The sequence below is a fragment of the Gracilinanus agilis genome, chromosome 4, assembly GCF_016433145.1.
Source record: "Gracilinanus agilis isolate LMUSP501 chromosome 4, AgileGrace, whole genome shotgun sequence".
In the NCBI taxonomy this organism is placed as follows: domain Eukaryota; kingdom Metazoa; phylum Chordata; class Mammalia; order Didelphimorphia; family Didelphidae; genus Gracilinanus; species Gracilinanus agilis.
In genome coordinates, this window is record NC_058133.1 from 73,919,819 (window position 1) to 73,942,928 (window position 23,110).

At 34.7% G+C, this 23,110-nt stretch overlaps 2 protein-coding genes across 2 annotated transcripts in view; one reads left to right on the plus strand and one right to left on the minus strand.

Moving 5' to 3' along the window:
• The window catches only part of RALGPS2 (Ral GEF with PH domain and SH3 binding motif 2), a 160,919-nt gene that overhangs the window by 78,434 nt on the left and 59,375 nt on the right, over positions 1-23,110 (plus strand). The gene's annotated exons all lie outside the window — the stretch shown is intronic.
• ANGPTL1 (angiopoietin like 1) overlaps positions 10,060-23,110 on the minus strand; it is a 28,766-nt gene continuing 15,715 nt past the window's right edge. Inside the window, exons 3-5 of the mRNA XM_044676569.1 lie at positions 13,324-13,517; positions 11,567-11,837; positions 10,060-10,486 (exon numbers count right to left, since the gene is read on the minus strand). Coding sequence (XP_044532504.1) covers positions 10,299-10,486; positions 11,567-11,837; positions 13,324-13,517 — 653 coding nt within the window. The 3' untranslated portion in view covers positions 10,060-10,298. The remainder of the gene's footprint in view (positions 10,487-11,566; positions 11,838-13,323; positions 13,518-23,110) is intronic.

Below are 23,110 nucleotides of genomic sequence, written 5' to 3' on the forward strand. Positions count from 1 at the left end.
ATGACTCGGAGGTCACAGTGGGAAGGCAAATCGTAGCAAATTTTCTTTAATGTCAATTCTAATGATACAGACCATATTCATTGTTGAATGCCATAGACTTTGATGGCTAGAGACTTAATTTTCAAGGTCTTTAATAACTGTGTTTTAGTGCACAAAAACAGAAACCACATCATATCTTCATAGGGATTATGACCTTAGGAGGGCATAATGAAATCAGGATCAGTGTCTTAGTGCTGCCATTCTCTGGGCTCCTAGACTTACATGCCAGTTGGTTGCATATGGTCGACAAATAATCATAGTGATGGAAAGGAAGGTGGACCCCTTCTATATTGTAACTACTTCCCTTAGTAATGGCTGTGGGACCTGAGTCTGAGAGACATTCCTATTCCCAAAGCTCTTAGGTTCAGGTTCATGGGTTGACTCCCTTGGTGAATAAGGAATGATAGTGGTTAAAGTGATGGTGAAGTGAAATTGACTTGCCTGGCACATGCCACCTCCTATATCTCCCTTAGGATGCCTTCTACTTCGAGTAAGCAGACTTCCCTGCCCTGGAAGTGGTAGTTCATTTAACAAAGAATTTTTAAACACCTATATTGTACAGAGAACACAGTACTGGGTACTGGGAGACAGATTCTTTGAATTTACAACTTCAAGGGACTATAGAAATTATCTTGAGCAACATAAGATGTGTCCTGATGGAGCTTACAATCTAAGAGTGAGTTAAGACCAAAAAAATCCAACATGTGACTTCCATTAAAGAACTACAAAAAAGGGGTCAGCTGGGTGGCTCAGTGGATTGAGAGCCAGGCCTAGAGACAGGTCGTCCTAGGTTCAAACCTAGCCTCAGACACTTCTTAGCTGTGTGACCCTGGGCAAGTAACTTAATCCCCGTTGCCTCCCCTTACCACTCTTCTGCCTTGGAGCTAATACATAGTATTGACTCCTAGACGGAAGGTAAAGTATTTAAAAAATAAATAAAATAAGAGCTACAAAACAAAGTACTGTGTGAGGTCTGCAAGAGTGGCAGAATTAAGTAGAAAGTCAGAAGATTACAGGTGGGGGGAGGTGAAAGGGGGAGAGTGTTTCAGCCTTCAAATCTTAAGCATGAAAAAAGTTCCAAGTGATTGCAAATCCCAGTGTTTGGCTATGTTTTCATAGATGAATTATAAGTTAAAATCCCTTAAACCTTAAAGTTAGAAAATCATTTGACTTAGCATGAAGTTCAAGGAAGCAAGTAACAGTCAATGGGATGGAGAAGAGGACCAGGAATAAGATGTGGAAGGCATTTAGAAAGGTCAGCGAATTTCCTAGAGGACCCAAGAGAGGAATAGTTGTTTCAAAAGGAAGATAGTTGAAAGTGGACACAATAGCCTGGAAACAGTAGTGTCAAGCAATAAATCAACATGTATGAAATGCCTATTATGTGCCAAGCACTGCACCATACTGGGGATACGAGTACAAAAAATGAAACAATCCCTTCTCAAAATAAGATTATACCCATGTCCCTTCCGTATCTCAGCATCTCGACACTGTTGATATATCAAGGCACGTCAGCATAAGGAATTATATGGAATTTCAGGGAGTTTTGCAAAGGCCAGCAAATAACACAGAAAAAGTTTAGAAACTCAGAAATGCATTAAATATGTGTATAGTATTGTATGATATCAACACATCTTATCTTTTAATATCCTAAATATATACACAATTTCTTTTATAAAATAAATAAAAAAATTAGTTTGCTAAGAGAATGCAAAAGCCAAAAAATTTTAGATTGGGGGAGGGGTGCAATCCCAGTAACCTCTGCCGTATGTAAGGGATATCTGTTTTCTAATGGTTAACATCACAAACAAAAGCACAAGTATAAAATTAGTAAATAGATTAAAAATTAGTTAATAAAAGGTAACTAGAAGGGGCACTAGCAATTTGAAGAATCATGAATGGTTCACATAGAAGTTTGTAACTGAACTGCATCTTAAAGCAAGAAAGGAATTCTATGAAGTAGAAATAAGGAGAGAGTGCATAGACTAATCCCTCTTGCAAGCCTTGTGAGTGAAGAGAAAGGGATATATTAAATGGAGATGGAAGAGAAGGTTTCTAAGAAAGTTGTGGGGGGGGGGGGTCAGGCAAAACCAGTTTCCAGTTAAGATAAATAAGCATTTTTCATGACAAGAACTGGAGGATTTTTTTAGATGTTTGCATCTTTTTAAAATGAGTCCCAAAACACAATAGAGGGTAGGGTAAAACAAATTTTGGAAAGAGTAAAGCTTGAACCACTGAAAAATTTGATTATCTAAGATGGTGGCAAAAGGGGTGGGAGAAAGGTTTGTACCTAGTTGAGTAAGATTGTGGATAAAAGAAGCTGGATGCTAAGTCTTTGGTTAAATAAATAACTTCAGCCAAAGCCACAGGAAATAAAAGGCAAAAAAAAAGGGGGTTCAATGAAATAACATTTGCAATCCCAGGCAGTACTAATTATTTTTCTAAAAATATGATAAAAACTAAATATTTTTACTTTGAAAAAATTGAACAATCCTCTCTCACCCATTCACTGCCTTTACTCCTATTTTTGCACAGTTAAATGAAGCTGGAGAAAATCATAATACCGTGTGGACTGGATCCACTCCAAATGTATGTTACATTACCTCAACCAGCCACTCACTCTGGCAAGGCAATCTTTTCAGACTTCCCTAATCATTTCACTGTTCTACTCACCACAGCAGTGTTTCCATACCTCCTTTTCAAACCTCCTCAAATCTCCCATTGTTCTCCCGACCCCATCCCCTCAGCTGAGAATCTTGCTTAATATTTCACTGAAATATCAAAGCCATTCCCTGAGAGTTCCCTCTTCTCTCCTATTCATCATGTCATTCGCACCCCTGTCTCATATGAATAGGTGGCATTCTTGCCAAGGTTAATCTCTCTACATTTTCAAGTGATCACCCCATTTCATCTGATATTCTCCCTCATATTCCCTCCTCTATCATCTCTACTATTTCAGTAATCTTCAGTCTCTTCCTGTTTACTAGCTATTTCCTTATTGCCCCCAAACACTCATATCTCCCCTATCCTCAAAAAACATACATTTGATCTATTTCTTCATCATCTTATATATCTTATTCCTTTCATAGCTAAACACAAGAAGACCATCACTGCATAATTCTACTCTCTCCTGGTTCTATTTCTCCTTTTTTGTTCACTATTTCTTTGTCTCCTTTTCTTTATATCCAGAGCATTCCCTCTAATTATGGGTGTCCCTCAAAGCTCTGACCTGATCAAAGCTCTCTCTCTGTGTAGATTATTCTTAGGTTCATTTATCCAGCCATCACCCATCTCTTGCATTTCAACTAGATGTCCCATAAATATCTTAAATTTTAAAAATGTGTCCAAAACTAAACTCATTATCTTTCCCTCTCCCTATCCTCCTCTTCCTGACCTTCCTATTACTGTGAAGGGCACCTCCATCGTCCTGGATTCATATCCTAGGATATCATCCTTGACTCTTTACTCTCTTATCCCCTAAATCCAATTTGTTGCCAATTCGTATAGCTTCTACTTTCATAACATCTCTCATTCAGGTTCCCTTCTCTCCTTTGACACTGCCACCACACTGGTATAAATTCTCATCACATCAATTATTGCAGTAGCCCACTGATTGGTCTCCCTGTCACAAGTCTCTCTCCGCTTCAGTCTATCATCTACTCAGCAATTCAGTTCATCTTCCTAAAGAGCAAGTCTCACCATATTTCCCATTCAGTCAGCTCCAACAGCTCTCTGTCACCACCAGGGTGAATATAAAATCTTGTTGTTTTCTAAAACCTTTCATAATCTAACCTTTTCCCAGTCTTACACCTTACTTACTTCCATGTATTCCTCAATCTAATGACAGTGACTTGGTTGCTGTTCCTCAAAGATACTACTTCTCTGGACTATCTGCATTTTAACTGACTTCCACTCATGCTTGGAATGGTCTCCCTCCTCACCTCTGCCTCCCAGTTTCCCCAGCTTACTCTAAGTGTCAGCTAACATTCCCCTCTTCTGCACAGTTTTTCCCAGTCCCCTTTAATGCTGATGCCTTCTCTCCAAGATTGCCTCCAAGTTTTCCTATATCTATATCTCTGTATCTTTTTGTATACATTTGTTTACATGATATCTCTTCCTTTCAGTTTTGAGCTTCTTGAGGAAAAAGGCTGTTTTTGCCTCTCAATATCCCTAGTGTAACACAGTAATAGGCACTTAATAAACTTCATGGCCTTGCCTTGGCCTCTCCTCTGTCTGCCCTCCCCCAGAACACAGCCTGAACTACTGACAAAACTCAGTTCTGTCCGTCTTGACTAATTCAAAATGGAATCAGTTACAAGAAATGGAAGATGTTTTCTTGGCTTTCACCATAATTTACTCTGAAAAATGGCCCCTTCTGTTGGTTTATACTCAAGGTAGGATCAGTTGTCTTGGATAATATGGAGGAAAATTCCTAGAATAAGGGTGCAAACATTTATCTGGAGAGTAGTAGTTTGGCACATCTCAAGGAAAAAATTGCTTTATGTGAGAATTATTGCCCTAAATCTGAAAATCATTAACAATACTCATTTGTTATTGTCATTGGAGAACAATCCTAAGATGCTATGTGGAGGGATTTGGCACAGAAAGTTTTCATTTTGCTGCTGAGAGAGGAGAAAGTAAAACCGTGTGCTTTATACTAGAATGGAATATGATAGATATTCTTTCATTTGAGATTCTTGTCATCATTCCTCTTTCACTTGTGTAATGGGAGGCTGTAGTAGTTCAAACTGTATGTTTGCTCTGAGAAAGAAAAAATTGTTTTTAAACTACCCAAAATGCTAAGCAGCAATAGCTCTCTATATTCTTACCTATTAACTAGCAACAGTCATATGGAAAAGATTTGGATCGACAAACTCCATAAGATATTTTAAAATAATTCCTGTATTTAAATGTAGCTTTGAATTGAAGAAGAAAGTTTAACTTGTTTAGAACAAGTTGGGTTTTTCTGTTTCTTCTGCTTCCCACTTGGGGAAATTTTTCATAGCAATGGATTAAAAAAAAATTTTTTTTAAAGATAGAGGAGCTCTTACTTACAGTCCTTTCAACCTTTCTTGACCCTTCCAAAAAAATGTATTTGATTCTCATCTTCATTTCTTTCTGTTCCATGGGCATTTTAAAATTCTTTACACTTTTTCCCCTTATATTCTTTCCAAGACAAACTTATTCATCATGGGTATTATTCCTCTAACCTTGCTGCACTCACTAATCTGCCTTGGGCCCCATGATTGAGAGATCACATTACCTATGTGTGCTTATAAACAATTTTCTTAATTACTCAAACTCATAGTTTTCCCATTTTCTATGACTTTTTGTCTACCTTGAAATGCAAATAACTATCTTCAGTTGAAAAAGAAATAATTTAGTCCAACCTCTACATAAAAAAAATAATTCCTTCTACTATATTCCTGATAGATAGTCAGTACAGTTATTGTTTGAAGGCCTCTAGTGAAGGAGAAATCCATCACCTTCCATGTCAGCTCATTCCATCTTTAGGTGGCCTAACTATTAAATGAGAGGCAACATAGTGTAGCTGGGTCCTGGTCCTGCAATCTAAACTGGTAGATATAAGACATAAGTAAGTCACTTACTCCCCCAGTGTCACTGCCAACACACCAGTACAGTGCCCATTCACCAGCGAAGTTATACTTTCCAGACCCCTCCTAAAAGTATTAGGAAGACTTTCCTTATCTTAAGCCTCTCTGTAGCTTCAAACCACCCATCACTTCTACTTACTACCTCCTGATTGCAGTGTCTATGATAAATGAATTCAAGCATGACTATTAAGTGTTTTTTTTTTCTAGTAGTCTTACAACTACAACAAGGAAGATTTTGATAGTTACACTGGTGAAATTACGCTGAGATCAAGCATTTGTTAGACTTGCTCTGTTTGAAAAACCATTCTCAAGAATCCTTATATAAAAGCAGAAAAATGTCAATCTGTTCTTTTTACTTATTTTCCTTTTCTCTGTTCAGTTTATAGATTATTCACCATCCCTTTCTTTGCTGGAAGTTACGTGAATATTCTCTTCTACAACAGCAATAAAAATATTTTCAGTCATTTTGTATTGACCCTGAAAAATGAGCTGTAACTAAATGGCAACTAGCCATACCTATTTTTTTAAGCCAGAAATTACATCCTTGTTTTCCATGACTTCATTTCTTTTGGGGTTGGTTGTTGGGTTTTAGATTTGGAGGTTTTTTTGTATGCTCCTTTCTAAATATTTGTAATTCTTTTAATTTTCTTTAATTTTATATTCCTTTGAGATTTTGATCTACATTAAGAATTACACTAAAAATACCAATCGTTGAATGAATTTCATTCTAATTTCAGTTTCTTTCATTTTCTCTTAAGTAACTCTTGCTTTCAGTCATTCTTCCTCTTTATATGTCTTTAAGCAAGTTTTATAAAAGTTTTAAATAAAAATGAGAAATGAACTTGATCTGATACTGAAGTACTTAAGTACAAAATCTAAATATTTTTCAAACAGCATCAGTAAGCAACCATACAAAATATGAATATCTGCTCTTTTCCCTTTTAAATTGAGGTTTCTCTTTGGAGTATATTTCTCATAATTTCTCATCAGAGGACTGATCGCTAATCAATCTAATCTCTAATGTAGTCTGTACAAGTGATGAAGGCAAAGTATATAGATTTATTTTTCTAAATTTTTTTGTATTTTTTCATGGCAGTGCTAGCAGAATTATTATATAGACTCAGGAAAAGAAAGTTTACAGAAGCTACTATATAAGACTCGAGTATTAATCTGTAAAACATAAGGAAGAGGTGATTTATTTTTTCAGGTGCTTTTAAATGTCCAGGTCATAGAGTAGCATTTATCATAGTATTTTTATAATTGTTTCATAGACAGGTTTAAGACATTTTCAGGCATTATCGAACCATTATATTTTCAGTGTCTTCTGTGTACTTACCAGTTGTAAGTGTTGTTTTTTTTCTTTCTTGGTCTACAATTGTGAATTCATCATTGTAGGGAACCACTGGTTCCAAAATTCCCTCTAGTGATGCACATGGACATCTAGCTCCTGGTCTTAAACAGTTCTGTAGGGTACTGAGACATTAAATAAGTCACTCTACCATGGTCAGTCACACAGCTGGTGGGGTATAAGATAGAGCAACTATAAATCCGGAATTTTCTAGTACAGTTCTGATTTCAAAAAAAGAAAATGTACTTTTAGTGGTGCTTTGTTAATGGATATCCATTGTCAGATGATGTGTCTCAGGTTTTCTTGGTTTGGAAAATATGGTCATTATAGATACCAGAGATGTCTTATTTTTTCTTTTACTTACCATTTTGCTTGCTCCTTTAATTCCTAAGAATTTGAGTTGTATTAATTTGCATGATTACCATAATAAGGCTGGAATTTCAGGGACCTGATTTCCATTTCTCTGTTACTGACTGACCTGTTAGTCTCTTCATGTCTAATTTTAGCCTGATTTTAAGTGGAATAGTAGTTTCCATATCCTAACTCTTATAGCAATGCTGTAAGAAAGGAAATAATATTATGACATTAAAGAAGTGAGTCCTGAGCTATTTCAAAGACGTATCCTAATGAGTAAGGTCAGACCATATGGGACACATATCAGACTTTAAATCTGTTTCAGCAAAACCTCATCACAAGGTATGCACAGTGGTTCTTTCAAAGTTGTTTGTTGACTAAATATAAAATATTTTACAGTCAGTCTACAAGGTAAGATGTATTTGAATGTTAACCCAAAAGAACATTTTATTCATAGTAACATTCTCTCAGCAAATATTATGCTACTTTTTTATAGCAGTCTTATTTTTTTTACTTGTTTTATGAAAGGATTTTCAGTAAAATCTTACTCCACTATGTACGCTAACAAACTCAAGGGACACCATGTGTCTTTCTGGTCCAATTCACAGATTCACAGAGACTGCGTCAGTGTACTTCTTTCCACAGTCCCTCCAATGTTGTTTCTTTCATCTTCACTATCATTTTGGTTATGACATGAAACCTCAGGGTATTTTATTCTTGTCAAATAGGGAGTTCTTCTCCAAGTAAATTTTTTGAGGGTTATCATACAACTGTTTATCATCCATTCGTTTCTGATTCTTCCTTGTCTAGTCTAATTCAATGATCTCCTTTTTTTGTTTTACAACTAATACCAAATAGTTTTGGTGATCTCTGCTTTAAGGTGTATAAATGCTTTTCTTCCTTCATTTCTACATTTTTCTTCTTTTCCCTCAGGGTTCTAGTTCCTTTGTTCCTCTAAATCAACTTATTATTAAGATATTCTACTGGTAATTTTCTGTCATACTAAAGCAATAATAATTTTGGAAGCATAGTAATTTTTATTATTACCTCATGGATTTTGTTGTTGCAATTAATTAATTGATTGATTAATTAATTGATTAGTGCTGGTAGTTTTTATATGCTTTTTTGTGTTCTCTTTTCATTATTGAAGCAATTATTTCAGTTTCTTTGTTCATTCTCTAAGATTTTCAAGTAAGCCGTCATATCACCAGCATGTAGAGATACAGGTATAATTTGAGGAATGAGGAAAGTAAAGATGGGCCCACTCTACCCAGTCAGGCCATCTGAAAGTATCATGTTGATTTCAAGAGCCATTATAATACAGAGCCACCTGGGAAGACCTGGGTTCAGGTTCTATCTCTTGGCACAGGCCAGTTATAGAACCTCTGGGTAAACACTTAATCTCACAGGCCCCTAAGCAACTCCCTAAGACTGAAAATTGCAGAGAAAGTATCAATCTACTAGAGGAAGTTTCAGCTCCCTATACATGAAGTGACAGATTTAGACCTTGTTCCTACATCTGTCAAGAAGGAATTTTAGGAATGGTTTTTGGAAAAAAATTTTAAAAACATCAAGAGGAGAGCAACCAAGAAAAGTGAATAGTTTGGTGTTTATTTCATATGAAGATCAACTGAAGGTCCTGAGAATGGTTAGCCTAGAGAGGACTCAACATGAGCATTATAGCTATTTTCAAGTATTTGAAATATTATCATATGGGAAAGTGATTAGATTTTTTTGTACTTATCTCCAGAAGATAGAATAAAGGAAAATGGATGGAAATAATAGGCACAAATTTAGAGGTAATATAAAGGAAAACTTATAACTGTCAACAAGTAGTACTGCTGTGTCAGGATCCCTGGGCTCTCCTTCATGATGGGTTTTCAGGCAAAGATTGGTATACCACTTGTTGGGTGTCCCATAGGGAACTAGGGCTGCTGAGATACCTTACAACTAGGAAATTCTGTGATTGTATCTGTCTCCTTGCTACTTGTACCCACTTGTTCATAGTTCTGAATTCTTAGGACAAGAATAAAGTCAATTTTCACTACAGAGTTTGTAGAAGGGTTGTCATCATATCCCCATTTTTTAGTTTTTTCCCCATGCCCAATTCTGGTGGTTTGGTTTGGTTTGGATTTTTAAGGCTACATATTCCCAGGATCTTTGACTGACCTGGAATCATCTTTAGGCCACTTACTATTGCCATTCACCTTCTTAGAATGTGCTTTTTAACTTGTAATTGTCTTTCCTAAAATATACTACCCATAAGATATCACAGTATTCTTGTGAATTATATCATTTACATAGAAAGATAGTCACCTGCTTGTGCTATAGGTAAAGATAATATTCATAATTTGTCTAGTCAGGAGCTTAGATTTAATTTTGTTATGTAAAAGGTACAACTGCAGTTTGAAATAACTTTTATACTTTATTTGGTGGAAAATATATTTCTATTGGCAAAACTAGAGTTTTCTCTCCAATTTCCTGTCCATACTTCTAGGAATCAAAGTCATCATTAAAAAATTTAAAAATTTTCCCACTGGAAGTTAATCTTACGAAGATTTTAAATAAGTTGTTAAATATCTGAACATGTATTTAATTTTGCTTTAAAATAAAACAAACATTTGTTTTAAGATGTAGCAAATATTTACATTTTAGAAAACAATCTTTGTACTTTGAAGAACTTTTCTTTTTAAGTAATGGGCTCAAGAAGTAACCATTTGCAGTACATGCACACATACATACACACACACACATATATTTAAGCCCTGTTAATTCATGAGAAGCATAATTTTTTGTATCACAGTTAAAAATAGTTTTAAAAATAATTGTAGTCCTGCATTTACAGGTATAAATTGTGCAAAATAAAAATGTACACTTAACATTTAAAATCTTGGAAACTAGAGCATTAAAATTTTGTGTTCATTAAATGGAAGGTTTCCTCTTCATTCAATTGGTCTGATCATCATTTGAACTGCCCTCAGAGAGTATGAACCTCCTCGGTACTCAGCCCAAAAAATCCCATCTTGGTGCTTGCTTCGGTAATGACCACCTCTGTACCACACTCCATTCAGGTTAGAATGTGCACAAGCATTGTACCACCAGCCTCCTTTGTGAAAGTGGGCACAGTTTCCTTTGAAGAAAAGTAACAAAAATGTTAGAGTGAAATGTTTGTTCTTAAAAAAATGCTATTCTGTAAAACTATACATAGTAGTCTATTGCCTTTGATAGATAGTTCTAATTTCATTTTATTTCAGCATATTGAGCATTTCCCCCCTTTATGAATGCCTTTTGTATTTTAAAGAGCTTTTCTTTTTTGAAGTTTTACAAAGTAAGGGTACATACACGCCTTTAGTTTTTACTTCAATTTATTCTTGCTTATTACTGCTTTATCACTTCAACTTTTAAAATAGCTTTTTCCAGTCAATAAGGCAAATAAATGAAAAGTATTTGTACCCATGAATGATGCAATTTCCAGCAGTTTAAAGGTAATAAAGCAAAGAGCCAGCTGTTCCTTTTGGAGAAGAGGCAAAAAATACTGCATTTTCAGATACTAAATAAGAATAAAGAAATACCAACAGAAGTTAATTGGATTTTGAGAAATAATTCATTTTGAAACTCTTGCCATTGTGGAACAGCAGCTGAAAACTATTAGCATTTTTTTAAAATAATTTTTATTTTTTAGAAAAATTATCATGGTTACATGATTCATGTTCTTACTTTCCCCTTCAACCCCTGACCTCCCCCCCCCATAAACTATTAGCATTTTTGAATATAATACTTTTGTCCACAATGGCCCTGCTTAAAATTTTATATCATCTTCTGGATATTTGTAGTCACCTATGCCCAAAGAGCTAGAATTGAGGGCACAGGCATTTATTTGTATATGAAATCTATATATTTTCGTTATTGTTAAGTGGGTTACTTAGAAATGTCCTTTTCCAGAAAAGAAATCCTGCTTATCTGAATTGGTGCACTGGAACCTTGTTATGCTTCAAGCCCATGCACAAAAGACCTCCTTAGAGTTTAGACATTAACTAAACTCAAACTCTTGAGAAGTCAAGAAGCCTGGCCCTCCACTGAATTTTATCCTGTAGCCAGTGCTTTCAAATCAAGGTTCCAGTTGTAACACTTGGAAGAGAATCTTAGAGTCTGTGCTGTCAGAGTCTACAAGGACCTGTTTGTCTGTGCATCATGCAATAAAATGCCTTACCTGTATACATGTCTTTGTCTCTGTCCAGCGTAGTGAACTGTTTCCCATTGTGCCACATCATGGAATCCCCTGCATTTCCTTGATAAGTTCCTAGGCGTAGTCTATAGAATTCATTTTCAGCCTCCAGGCGAAAGCTACTATATTCTGCATAGACTTTCTTATCACTCCAGTCTTCTAATTCAATTAACAGCCTATAATTATCTTGATTAGTGAGCAGATAGATATTTTCCAGGCCCAGCCAGTATTCTCCATCAATGTTTCCAAATCCTTTCTGTTAGTAGATAATGCACAAATATGTATGTATATAGAAGGAATATGTGTGTGTATCCCACAGAATTGTAGTTATATGTAAACTTTTCAGTATTTCAAATTTCCCTAAATATATCCACATAGGTATTCCCTCTGCCACATAACTGAGTTTGGATAGGAGAAGGAAGAAAGGGGAGTAAGGATGGAAAATTGGGACAAAGAAGGGAATGATAGCAATATGACTGGTTTTGAAAAAATTTATGAAGTATCTTCAGAACTACTAAAGAAGGTGAATACACCCATTTCCCTTCAAATGAAAATGTTGGTTTCTCTGGATCGTGGTATGGGACCTAATGACATTAAATTGATGTACCACTTACTTAGCTTGATATACTGTTACCTAACGTTTGGAATGAATGCTTTTTTGCTTAATCAGTTTGCCAAACTTTAGTTTCCTTAAATTGGAATTACTCAAAAATTGTAACCATTTAAGTTTAACCAGGATATTTAGCACAGCATAGATTACTATAGATGTGTTTTAAGTTTGTCTGTTTATCAATACATTTGTTATTTCTAAGCATCAGGGAATTTATTAATTCAAAAAGATTAAATATCCTTCTTTATTATAATTGTAAAATAAACCAAGTAATATTCCTATGTAAGTAAAGCATTGACCTGCATTGTTGCATCTTTTTAGAATATACAGCTAGTTGTATGCAAGTCTTGACAGATGTTAATCTAATGCTTTAAATTGTGTATCTCCAAAAGAATTCCATTTGTAGACTATTTTCTTCTTTTTTTATTACAATTCCTTATTGTTCGTAATAATGCACACAACCTCTTTCAGGGAAATTTCCAACTGTTCTACTCATTTCTGAAATTATTTGTAAAAACATATAAAACTGGAATAAACTAAACATTTTATTTCATGTTAATAGAAATATCTGCTAAAATACATTCACTCATTTTATTCTCAGAGATTTAAAGAAGACTAAATTTTTTTTAAAGTTAGTAGTTATAAAACAGGCTTGAATTTTTTGTAGGATTCTTGTTAACTTTTGTTAACTTTTTTCTTAAACTATGAAAGACTATATATTGTATGTACTATACAGAAAATTAGTGTGTTGCAACAATATGTCAAGTATTAGGTAATGAAGTCTTATATGTAACCTTTCTAGAATTCATACATATTATTCTGTTCCTATGTGAGCACATAAAAATTATGATTAACTTGTAAATAAGACGTGGATTAAATATCTCTTCAGAGAGATGAGACAAAAAGCTCCTAGTTGTTATTCTAGTTCTTTTTTTCTCAATTATAATTTTACTTTTTAAAACTGAAGCAATTAACATGATAATGAGTTTGCTAAGTGTCAGTGTTCCATAAAATAAAATATAGGAAATAAGCAATTATTTTTCAAATATACCTTTTGATTATGACAGAGACTGGTCATTATTACAAAAAGTATGCTGCCTGACCTCCCCAAACTCTGAATGTTCTTATTTACCTTATAATTTTCCCAGTTTCTGAAGAAGTTGACTGACCCATCTGTCCTTTTTTGAATAACAGTCCAGCCCCCAGGATCCAGACTGTTCTCACACCATAACTGCATCGGCCCATTGCTGTTTTCAGGTTTGATCATATAAATGCCGTTAACAGAATGACCAGCTTCTTTGGCTTGCTGACAGTCTTTGAATGGTCCTGTGTTTTTAAACAATTGGTTATAATTAAAATAAAGGTTAAAAATCACTAGTATGGAACATTGTGTTAACATATAGTTTCTATTAAGGTTGTTTTACTCTACATTTAATTTTCTATAGAAAATTTCAAAATGCCCCATGCTTTATAAATTGTCTTAATGACACATACATTTTTAAAAGCCCAAGATTGTAATCAGTAGTTCTCCAATCCCTCACTGTGAAGGATTAAGTTACTGGAAGTTTTCTGTTATTCTTTATGCTTTTATTCTGGGATTCTCTGCTGGGGCGTTCAGGCCATTTATTTCACTGTCCGATTAGAAAGGAGGAGGAGAAGCAGGAGATCAGCAAGTTTTAAAGCAGGTGTACAAACATATCACCTGGGTTGTCTTCTGTGAATTTTGTGTTCTCTTAAGTCTTAGAGGTTCTTTTAAACAAAATATGGGATTACAGGGAAGAAGGGTGTAAGGAATATGAAACAAATAAATAATTTATTTGTTACAAAATATAAGTGATTTTCCTTTCATTAACGTAACTTGTATTATAGTAGATCACTACCCAGGAAGTTGAACGTGAGCTCTGGTCATCATTTTACTACTGCCATGTTATATGGTCTTAAGCAGATTATATCATCTTTGTACTTAGTTTCCTCATTAGTAAAATAAATAGATTACATGAAATAATGTCTAAAGCTTCTTTTAGCTCCAGAATTATGACCAAAAACTGATTGAGCACAAATACAAAGAAGTATATAAAGCCTTTTAGATCGAAAAATAGAAGAAACCCAGGATCAAATTCTATTTCTTACCACAGGAAGCCTCAACTTCCCTGAGCCTTCCATTTCTTTTACTATCAGAGATGATAAATTGGGAAAATTAAATGAGATAATATACCTACAATGGGTACCAAATTTCAAAGCACTACATAATTTTTTACTATTATCACTATTAGGTACCATGTATGATCATGTTGGTGAAATAGAGATATGAGATGTTTTTTATCTCAAGATATTCCTTTACACCTTATGATGTATGGGTTATGATCCTAGCAAGTTTGCAGTTTAGTTTGTGTAGATATGACCCTAAAAGTTTCCATTACTGGCTTTTTAAGTTTGTGACAAATCATCTATTTCTTAAGACAGAAAGGAAAACTCAGAAAAAGCTTGAAGGTATCAGAGAAGACATTTGAAGTATCTGGGTCTGAAGTAAGTGAGAAGTTATAAAGTAGAGATAAAAAAAAAAAGAATAAAGTAGATCATAAGAGAAAGAAAGAGATAGAAAGAATCTGAAAACTGGATATGAGACCAGAAAAGAATATGAATGAACAGCAATGCAGATTGCTATATTGAAATAAAAGGATTTGGGAGTGACAGGTCAGGACATATAAAATGTTGGATTTAATCCTTGCTTTTAGGCAATAAAAATAGTTTTTATTTATTTCATTCAACTAATAAATGTATAATGTGGTATAATGGAAGTTTACTAGCCAGGCAATTAAGCAATTAAAGAATATCTCTTTAATTCATCAATAAGTAGTGATTTTAGACCTTGTCTTATATGTGGAATACAGAAAAGGTATAAGATATGATGATACCTTTACTCAGAGAGTTTGCTGTGGATTTCAGGAAGCAAAACAGGTTACACATATAAAATTAGGAATTAAGCATATTCAGGATCTGTGTAATCATTCTTCTGGTGACCTTTGAGAGAAGGTAAAAAGTACTCATTATGGGTAGGAGTAGTTGAGCAAGGCTTTATGGAAAGGATAATATTTTACATGAGTCTTTCAAGGTTGGATAGGAAGAAGAGGATACTGACTAAAGAAAATAGCACAAAAACAGATTCCCTGTGTACCAGTTATGCAAAAGATAATGATGGTTGTGATGATGGAAATTAAGTTAAATAGCGAGCAGAAGAGCAAAGAAGTTTGAGGTTTGTACAGTAGAAAGTAGGAGATGCTGTAGTGTACTCTTTAGCAATAGAATTTATTGATCAAGAAGCATTTAAGTGCCTTTTTTGTGGTAGGTGAATTACTAAGTATTACAGATTCAAAGATAAAAGCAAGAGAGTTCTGCCATTACCAGAAATGGCATGCACATATATAAGTACATGCAAAATACACACATAAAACAGATACCATGGCAGGTAAAGCACTAACAACTGAGGGACCAGGAAAAACTTCCTGAGGAAAGAGGATACTTGATCTGAGTCTTGAGAGTGAGGAGAGATTCCAAGGGACAGTGGTATGAAAGGAGTGTATGCCAGGACTGGGGGGTGGGAATGGGGACTGCAGAGAGATGGGAAATAGAATGTTTTGTGGAGGAAAAACTACCTCAAACTTCAAGTCCCATTTGGTTGGACCTGATAATACGCTGAGGGGAATGATGAGAAATAAAGCTGAGCCTGGATATGAAGTCTTATAAATGCCAAATGAGAGTTCATATGTGATCTTGCCAGTTTTAGGAGACTTTCAGAGATTTTTGAATAGGATGAAGGGAATTCACTTGATTGGACCTGCACTTTAGAAAAAAATAATTTAACCACATTTAGGGGGATGGATTAAAGTGAGGAAAAACTTGAGACAAAGACTAATGAAAAAGTTGATGTCTAGAGCAGTGATGGGCAAACTACGGCCTGCAGGCCAGATACAGCCCCCTAACATGTTCTATACAGCCATGCAACATTATTCCTAATCTGACGAATAAAATAAGTGGATACAATACAATGAAACTTCAAAAGAGTTGCCTTAGAAACAGACTGACAGATGAGCATTTCCTTTCCTTTGGCCCCCTCTTTAAAAAGTTTGCCCATCACTGGGCTAGAGGAGAAGCAATAAGGGCCTAGCCTAATGAAGCAATGAATGTTAGCCTACCAAATTTAGAAAGCATTATGAACTACAAGTCATTAACATCATTTTTTATCATTTCAATTAAAGCTCCTAATCAGAGATGTTTCTTTCTGTATAATTAGAATCTGCTCCTCAGGACTCAAAATACCAGCATCCCACTTTCGTTCTCATGTTACGTTTTGGAGATAAAGTTTGTGTGTGACCCCACCCCTTGCTCTTTGCCCATGAACGAAGCTGGGAAAACTTTTCTTTACTCAGGCTTTTACTTTTGCCCTTTTATTTCTTCTACTTCAAGTGATTATTAATAAATCTTATGAAATATAATACTTGGAGTTAATGGATATTAATTTGAATCTTACATTTCAGTGTGGAAAAGAGTGTGAGGTTGAGATTCAGTTGATCATTAAGTATATATTAAATTCTTTCTGGGTACCAGGCACAGTACCAGTGTTGGCAATAACAACAAAAAAAGGGAACAAAAAGATGGTCCTAGCTCTCAAAAAGCTCATGTTCTAATGGGGGAGTGAGCATACAAATAATTATGTACATCCAGAATATATAGAAAGCAAAAGGGAAGGCCTTCAGAAGGCGAGATTGAAGATAAGTTGAAGAAAGCTCGGAGAGCAGACAGGTGGGAAGAGAGGAGCACTATAGGCATAGAATAAGGAGACAGTGTTTAGTGAGAACAAGAATACCTGTGTCACTCATCACAGAGTACATGAAAGGGAGGAAGGAGGAAGTAGACTGGAAAGGTAGACAGGGTAGCAGGGAAGGAAGCATGTGGAAAGATCGAAAAGCCAAATGAAGGTATTAGGAATCCATCAAAGTTTACTAAGTAAGGAGAATGTTATGATCAGATCCTCATTTTAGGAAAACTACTTTGGTAACTGAGAGAACAGTGAATTAGAATGGGGAAAGGTTTGAGGTAGGGATACCAGGATATATGACAATGAGTGCCTGCACTAGGGTGGCATCTCTGAGTGAAAAGAAAGGGAAGTATATTTATTTGTGTAGGTGTGTGTATCTATTTTTGTGTGTGTATATGTACACATATGAGATATTGTGAAGGTTAAAACAAGCCTTGGCACCATATTGGATATGAATTGGGTAAATATGAGTGATAATAGAGCACTTACAGAAGTTTGTAAGAAAAGAGGGTTGTTTTTTGTTTTGGGAAGGGTTTGAGGAAAGGTAGTAGGGGAGGAGAAGAGAATAATGTTCTGTTTCCAGAGGAGCTGAGATTAAATCATTCTCTACTCTTACTATCTGTATGACCTTGGGCAAGACAGTTGGCCTTTTAAACGTCAGTTAGTTCATCTATGAGATGAGAGGTTAGAAAGCCTCCAAAATCTTTATATTATCCTCAGTTTTCCAATAACAGTATAATGAGGACCTGGCCTGTAGTAGCTCAGCTCTGTTACACCAATTCTGAATTTGTGTTCTTGTAAAGTCATGTATTACTCAAAAATTCTTAATTTACAGCTTATATTAACATTTCTGCCACTCTTGTTCAACTTTCAGCTTTTAGTTCTTAAGAAAATATTCATTTGGTGCTACAATTTAACTATAAACTCTTATGATTCGCTGAAATAATTCATGCAAAGCATTCCACATGTTCAGTCAGGTGGTAGATTTTGTCATTTCTTTCTTTTTTTCCCACAACTCTCTTCTTCGTTATTTTATCTTCTTTCTATTAGCCTCCTAATTCAATTCTCCTTACTTCTATACTTTCCCTGTTTCAATTCATCTAAAACCTAGCCTTCAAAGTGTGTCTGGCCATGTTACCCACTAACCTTCTTCTCAGCCACCTCTTTTACTCAAAATCTTCTACATTAAAATGATTTTCTATTTACTGCCTGTATGTGTCTGTATGTGTCTGTGTATGTCTTATCTATATCTATCTATACATATCTGCTCCATTAGATTGTAAAGATAGAAAGCATTTTTGTATTTACTAATTTAAACAAAACATTTGCTATGTAAATTTAGTTCTTTTTTATCTACTTCTAGAGAATTTTGTATTACTGTCCATAGACCTTTAGTTAGCTCTTTACTATCCTATGGTTCAATCTTAAGGCTTATATTTCTAGTATTAGAGTAGTGGATTCATACTTTTAGATTACTTGTTATTTGATTCTTTCTTGGATTAGAAAGCAAATCTTCCCACTGCCCAGTCCTCAAGAAAGATTTCTGAAAAACCCTCAAATATTTTTCAGTTGTTGTAGATTCAACTTAGATGTTGCCATTCAAGAAGCACTTAAAGTAATTGTAATTCATTCTTAACAATTTAGTCAGAAAATATTCTCCAGAAATGTTTTCATTTATTCTTTGTCTTTTTTTGCTCATTATGAACCATATTTTCTTCTATTGTTTGTTTCTTTACTTCATTGAATTTCATTTTCTTATTGTCCAAAGAGATTAAATATTATCTAAGGTCTTTTTAAAGCTATGAATTTCTGAGTTTTTAAAAAAATTATTGTCTGAAGTGTGTGTATAAAACTTTATGAACATGAGATATAAATGAAAAACTAAACTATTAGAATTAGAGAATATTAGAGTCAGAACACATCTCAGGCCATCTGGTCTAGCCCTTACGATGAGCAATACTCAAAAAGGAGGTAACAGCAAAAGGCCTAGAGAAAGATCCAAGTAAGATATGTCAGCCTTCTATAAAAGAGCTCTGAGAGGACATGGACAAGAGGCCAGCAGTTTACAAAGTCATGAATAAATTACAATGTTAACCATTTACAAAAATATCTAAAGCAATGATAAAATATCTGTTAAAGTAATTTAATAGTACTAATGAAAATTCTGCTTAAACAAGACAGAAGGATCTGTGATTTCGTTGCAAGTAAGGTTGTTTCCAAAGGACCTGAAGAATAAGTACTCTTTCCACAATACTAAGTAATTATCTGTAATTTAGCAGTATGTCTCAGAGGTTGCTAATTGAAAAAGTAATTACAGAATTGACTATTCCAAACCTTTCATACCTCCTCAATCTTGTCACAGCACTTCTCTCTACCCTCCCTGACTTTCATCCTCTTCATTCTATTGAACTACTCTCTCCAAAGTCACCAGTGATCTCTTAATTGTCCATTGACCTGTTCTTAAAACTCATCCTTGGGGCAGTTAAATGACACAGCAGATAGGGCACCATTGGGAGGACGTGGGTTCAAATCTGGCCTCAGACACTTCTTAGTTGTGTGACCCTGGGCAAGCCACTTAAACTCCATTTGCCTAACCCTTGTTCTTCTGTCTTAGAGCTGTTACTAAGACAGAAAGTAAGTTAAAAAAACAACAACAACAACAACCCTCATCTTTCTGCAGTGTTTGACAATGTGGATCTCTTCTGAACATAGCTCTAGGTTCATGTCACTGCTTTCCCTTAGTTTTCCTCATAACTATTTTACCATTCTAGGTTACTCTTATTAGCCATATCTCTCTCTTAATCTTTTCCCTCTGCTTTCTTGATTGGTGTTCTCATTAATTCCCATTGCTTCAATATCATAACTATGCAGTTGATTCTCCAATTTATATATTCAGCTGTACTTTGTTTCCTGAGGTCCAGCTTCATATCACAAACTACTTTTGGGACACTTCAAATTAGATATCCCATATGTATCTCACTCAGATTCAGTTTATCTAAAACAGATTTCTTTATCTTCCCCCTTTCCAAACCTACACCTCTTTCCCAACTTTCTTATTGGTATTGAGAACTACAGTCACTCACACTCACTCCATAAACTCCAGTGTGTCTGCCTGTTATCTCCAGGATCAAATATAAAATGCTTTGTTTGGTATTTAAAACCCTTTACAACTTTACCCCTTCCTATGTTTCCAGTCTTTTTTAGCCTTAACCCTTCCACATTCTTTATTATACAGTGGCACTGTTCTCTTTGTCATTCATGAACAAGACTTTCCATCTCCATCTCTTTATTCCATGCTTTTTCAGTGCCTGGAATGTTGTCCCTCCTCATCTCTGCCTTCCTGGCTCCCCTTTCTCACATCACCTGTAACTGCTTGTAAGATAACCATTCATCTACTCTGTCTGCATTTTGTATGTACAGATTTTATCACATGTTTGTCATTTGTCTCTCCTTTAAAATGTCAGCTCCTTTAGAGTAGGGAACCATGTTTTTACTGTTTTGTGTATCTCTTAACATTTGGCACAATGTCTGGCACATAATAAGTGGTTAATAAATTGATATTAACCTTCTGACTCTCTGGGCCCTTTATCATATTATGGTAGATTGGCATTGTCTAAACAACTGAATGAAATAATTTAAATGGGTCAGTAGAATTTCTGGTGTTGATTTCCTATTTTTAAACACAAATTGCTTGCTTTAATAGTTCAAGTTTAAATTGTCATTCTGTATACTGTATCACTATTATTATTCTTACTTTTTTACTAATTCTGATCTTTATCCTAAAAAAATCAGTGAATTGACTATAGACAGCTAATTCATCAGGAACAAGGAATTTTCTGTCAATTTTTTACAATATTATTTCATGTTTATTATATCTAGCACTTACCCATTCTTTTCTTAAAGAGAGGTTCATGATATGAAAGTACAAAGCTTCTGTATAGTCTATAAGTCCCTCACTACACTATTTGGATTCCTTTTTCCTATAATGTGCTTTCTAATATTTCCTAGCATTTTTATATTTTCCCAGCGCTGCATTAAAGTCAGAATATATGTTGAATTAATTTGGAAGGTCATATCAGGTTTGTCAGAGAATTTGTCTAAATTTTCATTCCAAGTATTGTCAAACTAATCATTGATAGTGAAATAAACTGCAGTTACTTTCATATTGCTTTTTTCCAAATACCAATCATTATTACTGTAATACTATACACTGACCAAATACTCGGTGAAATCATTTTTCTTATTGTCTTTGCCTATATGATAAAACTTAACTCTACCATCTTCTCTCTTGGCTTCTCTAAGGACTACCCTGTTGTCCAACCTTTCATTTAGCTGCAACTTCCTTCTTTCTTCTGGTTTCTTTTATAAAAAGAATACCAAGATCAATATGATTCAGCTTCCTCAACTTATGTCCACACAGAATCACAGAATTTTTGAGTTAGAAGGGACCTCAGCATCCATCAAGTCCACAAATTGGTCTTTGGACAGATAGCTCATATTTAGAGTTCACATTGAGAACAGCAGAGATTTTAGATTGTTTGAAAGCTATGTGTTTCTTAGCGCTCTTTTCCCCCTTTCCATGTGCTTTGTCACCATCGCTGCAGAAGCAGAGGAGGTTGCACAGTACTGAGGGCCATTTTGTATTTTTCTTTATTCCATGAATTGCTTTAGCCCAAAAATTCATCACCAAGCCCCAGCCTGTTGTTGATGTGTTTCTACCTGTTTACTTGAACTGATTTTTAGAAAGCACTCAGTCCATTGTGAAGGCCATACTTGAAACCTTTCCAGAATGGTAGAGCCCTCTAGGGCTAGGGCTTAAACTTGGATGGCAGTAGACCTTGAGAACCTAGAGTTACCTCCAAAAGGCTGGGAAAGGACTGTATATTAATTTATTTAATGGACTTAGATTAAATCATTAAATAATGTAAATTAAGGTAAATCTTTAGTCTAGGGAAGCAGTAGATATGTTCCATCAAAATTGACATCATGTAGAATTTCTTCAAAATGTTTCTTTCTTTGGAGCCATATGGAATTACATTTTAGGACCCTACTTAGCTCTCTGTCTAATGAAGAAAAATTACTTACAATGTAGTATTAGCAAAGAAAGGGAAATTTTCATCTTTTCCTCCTGAGAATTACACCTATTATTTATACCCTACTAATGACTTAATGAGCATGAAGTCACAGTTGTTGCATTATACATAAATATAATTCTTTCCATATGATCTTTGATCTTATTTTCTTTTGTGAAATAATCAGCTATTTTTAATGAATTTATTTTACTTCAATATCCATTATACTCATTTAAGTAAATGAACATTCCACAATTTTGTTAAACACCTGAAGGAACTTTTAAGTAGTGACCAAGTATTTGGACCATACCATTCTTTGTTCTCTCTAGAGATACTCAATTTGTCGTAGCCTTGTAGAGGCTGAGTCTGAATCATTATTTTAGTGGCGAGTTTTTTCTTTTTGGACTCCAGTGTTCTGAATCTGGATTTTTTTCATGAAGTTTATGTTCTCAGCCTTCATGTCTGTTAGATTGGCTTGGCTTGAACAATGCTCTGTGGAACTTTTTTTTGAAACACCAATCTAAAACATAGAATTAAAATTCATTTTGAATATTCCTTCCTTTAACCAGAAAATATAAGAAATGTTCATATGTGCTGTTACATGATTTTAACATTTCTCTATTTATGCAGGGTCATTTTTGTAATCATATTTTGGCCTTATTATTTGAGGATCTTGTCATTCATTTCTAATGACCTATTATTAATTTGCAGTATGACTTCAGTGATTCATTTCACTCAGCTTCCTCATTTAGACAGAAAAAAGGGAGCAGGAGTGAATAAAATATTGCTCAGTAAGAAATGCCTAAGTTTTAAGTGTCACTTTTGAAAAATTATATTTGTTGTCTTGCTGTTGATTGTTTCTATTTGATATAATAGTTTACACACAGTTAACCTAACATTATGAACATTATAAAGAGGAAAAAAGAACAAAGGTAGCACATCATTTTGATACAGAAATCTAAGCTCTTTTTAAATAAATTTGATGTTGTCTTCAAATATTTTTCTACCACTAAATTGATCTTCCTTGAATT